The 10,077-nt window shown below is 41.0% G+C and overlaps 1 protein-coding gene across 4 annotated transcripts; it reads right to left on the bottom strand.

The window, feature by feature from the left end:
• Window positions 1-55: 55 nt before the first annotated feature.
• mastl (microtubule associated serine/threonine kinase-like) lies at window positions 56-5,733 on the bottom strand. Of its 4 annotated transcripts, XM_035757694.2 has the most exons (14): window positions 5,628-5,733; window positions 5,281-5,523; window positions 4,940-5,077; window positions 4,706-4,845; window positions 4,529-4,617; window positions 4,326-4,432; window positions 4,013-4,172; window positions 3,686-3,858; window positions 2,433-3,566; window positions 2,139-2,280; window positions 1,883-1,942; window positions 1,142-1,255; window positions 905-1,006; window positions 56-777 (listed from the first exon to the last, which is right to left on the bottom strand). In XM_035757694.2, exons 2-14 carry the CDS (start codon window positions 5,458-5,460, stop codon window positions 620-622), a joined length of 2,697 nt encoding a protein of 898 aa, XP_035613587.1. In that variant the 5' UTR covers window positions 5,461-5,523; window positions 5,628-5,733; the 3' UTR covers window positions 56-619. The 4 variants fall into 4 exon arrangements, with proteins under 4 accessions (XP_035613587.1, XP_035613595.1, XP_052360827.1 ...); XM_035757702.1 differs by lacking the exons at window positions 1,883-1,942; window positions 5,628-5,733 and adding an exon at window positions 1,994-2,014 and having other exon boundaries at window positions 5,281-5,621; XM_052504867.1 differs by lacking the exon at window positions 5,628-5,733 and having other exon boundaries at window positions 5,281-5,621.
• Window positions 5,734-10,077: the final 4,344 nt, after the last annotated feature.

Below are 10,077 nucleotides of genomic sequence, written 5' to 3'. Positions count from 1 at the left end.
ACGCAAATGTTTGTTCTTCGTGTATCATGGGAAAAAAAAAAAAAAAAAATTGCAATCACTTCACACATCATTTTAATTTGTACATTTTCCCTCATAAGAACGTTTAAAAAAGTTTTAAAAGATCCTACAAGAAATCAATATTTTGGAGAGTATCCATACAGATTTAGTGTATGTGACCTGCATGAAGATGAAATCAATCATAGTGGTCACTTTACAAATGGCAGGCGCATAAAAGAGCAGTGAAACATGGTGCTACGTGATATAAAAAGACAGTTATGCCGTTAAGTTGACAGACAGTACAAATATTCAACTCACACACAAAGATTTAGAAATATATTAATCCTATTTTCTTCTTAACCAACTAGAACTCCAAAACAAAACTCAATAGGGGACCTGCCCAGCCTACATAACAGTAGGGAAAACACTGCAGTGATGCATGGTAGAGGATGAGGGATAGAGAAACCATAGTGAGGAACAGTCGGGGTACAACAGGGTGGGGTCAATTCTGTTTCAAGTCAGAAAGTAAACTCAATTCCTAATTTTACCAAATTAAAAGGAATTGGAATTTCATTGTACTTCCTGAATAGACTGGAATTCACCCCAATGCTGGTGTACAAACCTACAGACTGAATCCAGACATGACTAGGTGCTGGGCAGTGTTTCTAGCATCAAAGTATGACGTGTCTGTTTCGTCCTCCGGCTGGGGGATGAAGGGCATTGTCTGGTTCTGGAGGTTATCCCAGTCCAAACCCGCAAAGAGAGCGTGGCTCCTCAGTTCTGATGCAGAAAAAAATATGGTTGTAGCAAAAACATTTAACTATCAATCAGATTGGCATCCATGAAATTGTATTATTACAGTTTGGTTACACTGAACTGCATTTAAATTGGGCAAAGAAAACCTTACCTTTGAGGCCAGCCCGTTTGTTCATATCCATGGTGAGTAAGAGCTCTATGGCATTCCGGGAATTGTGGGATAGCTCCTCATCACCATCAGGCCATGGGATATCTGAGATACAAAAATAACTAAATAAGCAATTTTGGTGATATAAAACACTGAACTGCATTTTACTTTGCCATAAAGGCCTTTGTGTCACACTGATAACAGAAGCAATAAACAGCCACAGCTGCTGCTGATATCTACCTCTGTTGAGAATATTCTGGAAGACAAGCTGAGGGGTTTCGTCATTGAAGGGGGGCACACCGGTGAGGAACTCAAACAGACACACACCCAAGGCCCACCAGTCAACCATGTAGTCTGAGGGGGGAACAGATAGTCACTTTTCTTAGGTACCAGTACTGTAGTGTTACTGTGCTATTTTCCTGTTAGGCTGTGCCTCTATTCTACAGCGGTGGAAGCAGGAACTGAGTTAGACAAATCGGACAACATTAAGCTTAATGTTTCGATGTAAAATTTCAGATAATTGTCAGATCCACGCACTTCTCAATTTAATGATTGTGGACGATGTTGAAATTGTGTATTGCTTGCTAACATTATTAAGTCCTAAATAATCATTTGCAATAAATGACATCTTACAAATTGTAATCCAAACCAATATTTTTTCTGACAAATTCTTTCCAACATTAGATCCACACCTTGGCACCAAACATCATATTCCAGGACAAAACACATACCAATGTTAGAAACATGACAGATTTCATCAGCTTGAAAATATGCCTTTATAATAGGGCCCACCTGGAAGTCACCAATGTTAGTCCTCCACTGACATGACTTTCCCTAGACTCTTCAACACCATGCCTTAAAATTGGCTTCCCATTAGAATTTCCCTCAATTTAACCCCAACATGGGTCCACACCAACCCAATACAAGGGGCCAGAAGCAGCAATTACAATAGGGAATCAGAACCGGCATTTTGCAACCTACCCACGTAATATTGAAACAGGCAGCCATTTCCTGTGGTACTAGACAGTGAATGCAGGGAAGCTGAAAGCACATGCATTTCCCTGGCAGTTAGCAAGGTTACGATCAACTTACCACAATTAAGATATCCTGAAACTAAAAAAATAATTTATACCTTCATGTAAAGTTGTTAAGATGATGACAGAAATTATACCAACATGCATACAGAAATATTTTGAATCCCCCCCCCACTGGCACCCTCCCCAGTGTAATCTCTTACCATGTGGTATCCCCAATAGCAGCTCTGGGGCTAGGTAGTCTGGGGTGCCTAAAATCGGTACTCCCTCCACAGGTACCGGAGCACGTCGGACACTCTTGGGGGTCCTGAATGGAGTGTGGGATGTTGTCATCGTCTGTGGGGTCTGAAAATAGAAAACAAATAATAATAATAATAATAAAATAACTGGGATAAAACAGTGTTGTGTAATGTAGGTTCCCTGAAAAAAAGAAGCTATATTCAGGTCATACATTTGAACGTAGCCATCACCCCTGAGCCTCGACTCAGTAGATCTACCTGATAGAGGGAGCTGTTGGAGTTGGGTCTCTTCTGGACTGGTGTGACAGCAGCAGGCATACTGTGGTAGGAGGCTGAGGTAGCCATATCCATGGCCTCCACTGAGCCCAGGCTGAGGCGTGAGTTCCACGACATGTTGGAGCGGTTGATGGAGCTGCAGTAGCTCCGGAAGGCCACCATGTTCCTGGGCTTGAGGAACGAGGGTGACTTGGTCACGCTGGGGTCCAGCTCGGGGACTCTGTCAAGGAAGGAGCGTTTGGATACGCCTCCTCGCAGGGTGAGCATGTTACCCGGCAGTGCTGTTCCTATACTAGCGAAGGTGGGTGGCTGAGGTGGCAGTGATATTTCGCTGTTGTCTAATGCCAAATGCCCTTCTTTGGCACTATGAGTCGACCACTTTGGGGTTGGGCTGTTGACATTGATGGACATTTCATGAACCGACCCCTCAGAGTCAATGCTCGGGCTGCTGCTCAGCTCATGGTCTTCACCAAAAGACCTGCCCTCAACAAAGACCCCCTCTGCTAGGTCATCCAACTCACACAGGAGGTTTTTAGTCACAGCAATGGGACTGGAGCGTTTGGGCACCTGTCCTTTAGCAGTCCCTTGACCCTTAGATCCAAACTCCTCCAAATGAACATTGGCAAACACCCCGGTCAGACCAGTACGATACTTCAAAGCCACTTCTGGGACCCCAGAACACCTCTGGTACTCCGAGTCTCTCTTCTTGGAAAGCGATTCCAACTGCTCAGGACTTTTCTCCACCTCCTCAAACCCTCTCTTTACTGCTGAAGTTACCCCAGACTGGACTTCCATTGGTTTCCCTTTGGTGGCACAGATACTTTCAGCTCCAGAAACATTGCCTCTGATTGGTTGAGAGAGTTCAGGCTTCTTGGGTGGGGCAGATTGCTCCACTTTGATAAACTGAAGCCTCTTTCCAACATGGGGTTCCTCTTTGGCATTCCCGGACAGTTCTCCGGTACTGGGTTCTTGGTGGAGCTGTCCACGTAGTTCCAAGTTGTCCAACGATGCCAGGGCAGAGCCCTGGCCCAGCATCCTAATATCAGAGGTCACCTTTCCTCCCGTTTGTCCACTTGCATTCCTACCATATAGGTATGGCACGTTCTCAATCTCCTTCTAGAAAAGGAAACGGAATACAGTAACAAAACGGAATACAACCTACATATCTTCTAATAAACAATGACCCACAAATACAGATATTTGAAAACAAAATGTTTATTTGCTACTGGCTTGACCTGCTCCAGCTCCCATAGTGGGCTGACACCTCCCTCAGAGTCAGTGGTGGAGGGGAAGATGCATGATTGGCTGCCGCCTGTGCTCATGGTGTCAAACCTCCTCCTGGACTTGAGCAGCCTGGGAGTCAGGCTCTTGGCCAAAGCATATGGGCTGAACACACAGCTGTTGGGTCCTGAAAAAACAAAACAGACTGATTAGAACCCGTTTGAGGGAACAGAATCCACTTTCTCCTCAGGACAGGTTTGACTACATATCTGCCCTCTATAGATAAAGATGAAAACCTGAAACACAGTGTGGTTTGCCGAGGTAGAATTGAAGAGACATACCCAAAGTCTGGCTAAGGCAGACAGGGGAACGCAGGTATTCCTTCTGTCTCCTCAAGGGCGAACTGAGCGAGTTTTTCCGCTGTTCAATTTTCCCACATGACATAGGGCTAAACACAGCCGAGCCGCTGCTGTGCCGCTTGCCCTCCACTGCTGGCGTGTTCTGTGTTTGATGTGATGAGAGAACAGAATAAATGTTTAATCTGGCAACAGGAAACAACGTACTGTATCTGCACAAACCAATCATATCACACATATTATCATTACTGAGGTTTTCTAAATGAATAAATATTTAAATACAATTAACTTTACTCACAAGTCCAAGAGAGCTGATCAAAGACAGGACTTGACCAGGGGTGCGGAAATAATCTTGTTTAGGCATTGCCAAAGATGGGGTTGTCATGATATCTGCAAGACTCAATTCTGTGAGGAAAAGGAATTCAAATGTAAAACACAACAAAAGCCTGCAAGCAGATGGAGATGTATGCGTTCATTAAGTGTACGCTATAGTGCCCATACCTCTGTCAAGCTTGACTTTGGAGAGGCCAAAGTCTGTAAGCTTGATGTGGCCTTCATTAGACACAAGCATATTGTCCGGCTTTAGGTCCCTAAAAGATTGAACAGAATACAAAACCCAATTATACTAAAATGTGAAATAGACACAAATATTTTGAAGATGAGTAGTTATAAAAGTACCTGTGGGTGATTCCATGGCGATGGAGGTAGTCTAAAGCACGTGCCACCTCTGAAATGTATTTCACTGACATGTCCTCATCAAAATACCCATAGATGTGAAGAAGTGATTTCACATCCCCTCCAATAAGGTATTCCATCACCTGTGGATAAACATGTACAGAGGCAATATACCAAAGTCAAGTCAGGGACATGCGTCACTCACTGTTGTCATTTGTATTTTTTAGGGCCACATACCAAATACACTTTTGTTGCTGATTGGAGACAGTAGAATAGGTGCACGACAAAGGGACTTTTGCTGAGGGCCAATGCGTCCCGCTCTGCCTTCATCTGATCTGCCATATTTTTGTCGCGCATGTCTGCTTTCTTCACCACCTGGAGGAAAGTGAATAGCCAGTAAAGTGTTATTATCCTCAAAGGTCAATGTAAGTTAGGTAAATAAAAATATATATATTTAAAACAAGTTAAATGCTTTCCAACTCCTTTACATTAACAGCGGTTACTGATGGTTCGCCCCACTTCAAATTCGAAATGCTCTCGAGCAGATGCATAGCAGTGGCAAAATGTTGATCACTTGCCTTGATTGCATATAAGCGTGCATTGCTTTTCTTCCGTGCAAGGTAAACCTTTCCAAAGGCACCACGGCTGATGGGCTTCAAAACAACGAAGTCGTCGATTGAGGCAGGTTTTGGAATATCGGATACCTTCCCATCTGCACAGGAAAGGGAGCACGCGCCCTGCTTTTCACCCGCATCCATAGTTGGCACCTACTAGCAGCTAACGTTAGCGTAACTTTTGCAACTCTTCAAGGGGAATACATCCTGAGAGTAATTAAAAACAAAAATCGTGCATGCAATTAAACTAGTAAGCTGTTACAGTTCAAAATACCGATATGAAGTTTTATGACACAAATCTTTTCACTAACCTGACAGACAAGACAAGGCGCGGTTTGTTTTGAAATTTGAAATCCGCTCACAGAAATAGGGGTCCTGCGTGACGTACTATTCGTGGCCAAAGATAGTGCCTATACGAATATAAACACTTGAAATGCAGATCACTTCAAAGGCAGATTTGGCCAAATAATAAATGTATGAATTAATCAATGAATACACAATTGAGTTTTTGGGCCATCTTATTTCTAGAGCTACTCTGCTAGAATAATTGGCATCAGGCAACGGGTAGGACACCTAGTATCAAAATAATATGTTACGTCATACATATTTTGAATGCTGTTTGTTACGAATGTTGCCAACATAGAGAGTATTAAAAACAATGTTCTCCCTCCTACAATGAGTCAGGGGTTAATAACGCTGATACCTAAAGCCTAAAAAAGAAGTGCTGCTCATCGATAACTGGCGTCCAATCTGTCTTCTTAATAATGACTATAAGATTATAAGCCTTACTACTTGCAAAAAGAATTAAAGAAGTCCTGGATGCAATCATTGATGAAACACAGTCTGGCTTCACGAGGAACAGACATATTTCTAACAATGTCAGACTAGTATTAGACATACTTGACTACTCAGACCTAATAACTGAGGATAGCTTCATATTATTTTTAGATTTATATAAAGCATTTGACACAGTAGAGCATCAGTTTCTCTTCCACTCCCTTGAGAGACTTGGCTTTGGGGATTTTTTCTGTAAAGGCTATTAAGAACATTTGAACATCTTGGCCATGTTCTGTTATAATCTCCACCGGCACAGCCAGAAGAGGACTGGCCACCCCACATAGCCTGGTTCCTCTCTAGGTTTCTTCCTAGGTTTTGGCCTTTCTAGGGAGTTTTTCCTAGCCACCGTGCTTCTACACCTGCATTGCTTGCTGTTTGGGGTTTTTGGCTGGGTTTCTGTACAGTACTTTGAGATATCAGCTGATGTACGAAGGGCTATATAAATACATTTGATTTAAGACGCTCTATTCAAATGGTAACAGCTCTATCAAATTGATATATGGCACCTCACCTAGATTTGAGTTAAAGAGAGGAATTAGGCAAGGTTGTCCTATCACCCAACTTCTTGCAAATTCTTTAAATAATAGTCCTTTACAAGGTATTTCCAAAGCTGGTAAAGAAATGATTATAAGCCAGCTGGCTGATGATACTACACTTTTTCTGAAAGACACTAACCAAATTCCCATATCGATCAATGTGATACAATCCTTTCCGAAAGGTCTGGTCTATATCTTAACATTAATAAATGTGAACTCATAGCTGTCAAAGATTGTGTGACACCTTCATATTATGGTGTTCCAGTAAAATAAGAACTTACATATTTAGGCATAACCATTACAAAGGATCAGAAATCTAGAGGCTTCATAAATTTTAACCCTCTTAAAAAAACCCAGAAGAAGCTAAATCAATGACTACAGAGGGACTTATCTTTAAAAGGTCTAACATATGGTGCTCTATCTTTATATCTTGACAGTAAAATAAGCAAGGAGAGAGACCAGATGCTTTTCAACTTTCTTTGGAGAAACCGTACCCATTACATGAGGAAAACTGTTCTAATGAACACTTATGACAAAGGTGGACTGAGTTTTCTGGACTTTACTACTTTACATAATACTTTTAAGACCAATTGGATAAAACAATTCCTAAGAAGACCCACTTCTATCTGGAATTTTATTCCTCATCATGTCTTCTCTACTTTTGGTGGCCTTAACTTCATGTTGTTCTGCAATTAGAATATTGACAAAGTTCCAGTGAAACTTGCTGCTTTTCATCGGCAGGTTTTCTTGTCATGGTCCTTAATTTATAAACAATTTTTCTCCACACAGATATTATATATGGAATAATCGGGATATATTGTATAAAAATACTTTTTTGTTTTTATTGGTTCCAAAATAATATCATATTGGTGAGACAACTGGTAAATGTAGAGGGTCTTTTACTCAGTTATAAAGAATTCTTATCACTTTACAAGGTCCCTGTAACACCTAAAGATTTTGCAATTGTTTTAGATGCCATTCCCTCAGGTGTTGCTATGTTATTCAGGAACGTGTCAAGACCTGACCCTCAGAGCCTACCTTCTATTGACCCTGTTGACTCATCAGTAGGAAAGATTTGTTCCTCTTTTGGTCCATTCAACAACAGAGCGATATGAACCTTGTTTCAGCAGGATGTTGTATCTTTGCCTTTTGTCATGCCTTATTGGAATGGATTTATTGATAATATCTGTTGGAAAAAAGTTTGGATGTTGCCACACACATACCTACCTACTTGTTAACAAAATTAAGGAAGTTTCCTTTAAAATTATTCATAAATCAGTCGTAGGGCCATGGCCATTCATACTATACTGAATACCAGTGTGACTGTTAATGTGGATATATTCAATTAAACAACCATTTTGTACTATTTTTCTCACTTCCCCTATGTCAGATTGTTACTATTACTGCTCTACACACTGTATGGTTTGAAACAACATGATTTGTTCAAGGTATACTACAGTTATTATAGTGTAATAATAACCAGCAACATACACAGTTAAAAACGATTGTAATAAAAACAAAAAAATCAATCTCCACTCTACAAAATTATCCTCATGGCTGCCTCTCTCCTGCATGAAGTTAACACATACAATACACCCTCTAGACTTAAGCTGTTATCATTTCATCAGAGATCATATATTACTTTTTTTGTAGACTGTTTTCTCTGCTACCACACGGCAAGTGGTAACTGAGCGAGAGTCTAGGTCCAAAAGGCTCCCCCCATGTGACAAATAAAATGCAATTTGATTTGATAATTGCAATTGAGTCACACTATGACAGACCATAAACTCAGACCATCAACTCTATGAGCTTGGAGAGGCACTTCTCACTATCTTACCTGTTTGTGTGTGGCCTCTCTCTCTCTCTCTCTCTCTCTCTCTCTCTCTCTCTGTCTGTTCTGGGTATCCTCATGGCTGCCTTTCTCCTGCATGATGTTAACACATGAAAAACACCCTCTAGACAAAGGGATGAGTAACTTTATAGGGGTCTGCAATACCCACATCCATACCCGCACATGCAGTCGCAGCTGGCAGTAGCCTTTGGGGGCCTTAAGCAAGTAAGCAAATACATTTAACTGCCCCCCCTGACAATGGAGAGAAGGAAAAAAATACCGTTTTAGAGTTCAATTCCATATTTCCATGGGAAGGAGAGAAGATTTTGCAATAGTGTAACTCACAGTGAAAAAATGTCAGTCTTACAGCTAATTTCTTGCAAGTATAGCCGGTTGATTATTATTGGGATAAGTCTTGTCCTGGATGCAGAAGTGAGCAATTTCCACAAGCCAGCTACAAAATCAAAATAGGCAATACTGTAAAAAAAATAATGTTTTCTGTTGTTGTTGCTTTTTAGTCTTAATTTAAGTTTAGAATTAGACATGAGTGTTAGCAGTGTGGTTAAGGTGAAGGTTAGGGTTAGATTTAAAATGGATGACTTTGTGGCTGTTCCAGCCAGTGACCATCACTGATTCACGACGAAAAACGCTAACCTGCACAATTCTACACATTTTGCCATATGGTGTGGAGCCTGAAGATAAATATTTGCAGTTTTGAGAGTGACTAACAAAATAAATGGGGGCTACCCGGTCGGTAATTTGATCATGATTACTACAAGTTTAGATAGCTGGCTAGACTAATTTACCAATCTAAAACATTTTTGCTGATATGGGCTATTTGAGTGAGTGTCAGTAGCTAAGTTTCCATCCATTATGCGACAGATTTTCATGCGAATATTCTTAAATCTACATAAAACAATGTGTATTTTCCCACCAGAGACGTGTTTCCATCAAACGGACTTTTTGCGGATAAAAGGCTGTGTGTGATGGCGTAATGCACATAAAAATAACGTTTGCTATAGTCCCATGTACCGAATGAAAAATACAAGTTAAATGAGTTTCCATCACATTTTAAAATCTACCTATGGTTTTGTCACAAATACTGTTGCGTTATTTTTGCAAATGTGCCCACTCTGGTCTTGGCACCATAGCCAGGGGAAGTAGTTTGGGGGTGAGGGTGCATGTGCTCTAGCCAACATCCTGCAGATACAGTGTGTGTAGGCTATCTACATTATGAGATTATTATGGATAATTATTTGTTGTTGTCAAACAGCAGCCAAGCATCGATCATAATGTCACCGGAATAATATCCTCAATATTTATTGGAAAGAAGCATCAAGCTCATCACCTGGCACATTCACCACCCGGTTCATCATAACTTATTTTATATGTAGCCTAATAAACTGCATGATTTCCCGAGTTGTAGTGGGACGACCACACAACATACATTTATTTCGATATGATGGTTGTTATATCAATATTTGGGCATAAAGACTTTTCCACTGCCATTTCTCGCATAATTCATTTTCCGACCACATAAATATCCCACCATGTCGA

The sequence above is a fragment of the Oncorhynchus keta genome, chromosome 4 (assembly GCF_023373465.1).
Source record: "Oncorhynchus keta strain PuntledgeMale-10-30-2019 chromosome 4, Oket_V2, whole genome shotgun sequence".
Taxonomy (NCBI): Eukaryota; Metazoa; Chordata; class Actinopteri; order Salmoniformes; family Salmonidae; genus Oncorhynchus; species Oncorhynchus keta.
Note: the sequence above shows the minus strand (reverse complement) of the source record. Positions and strands in the feature narration are given on the sequence as shown.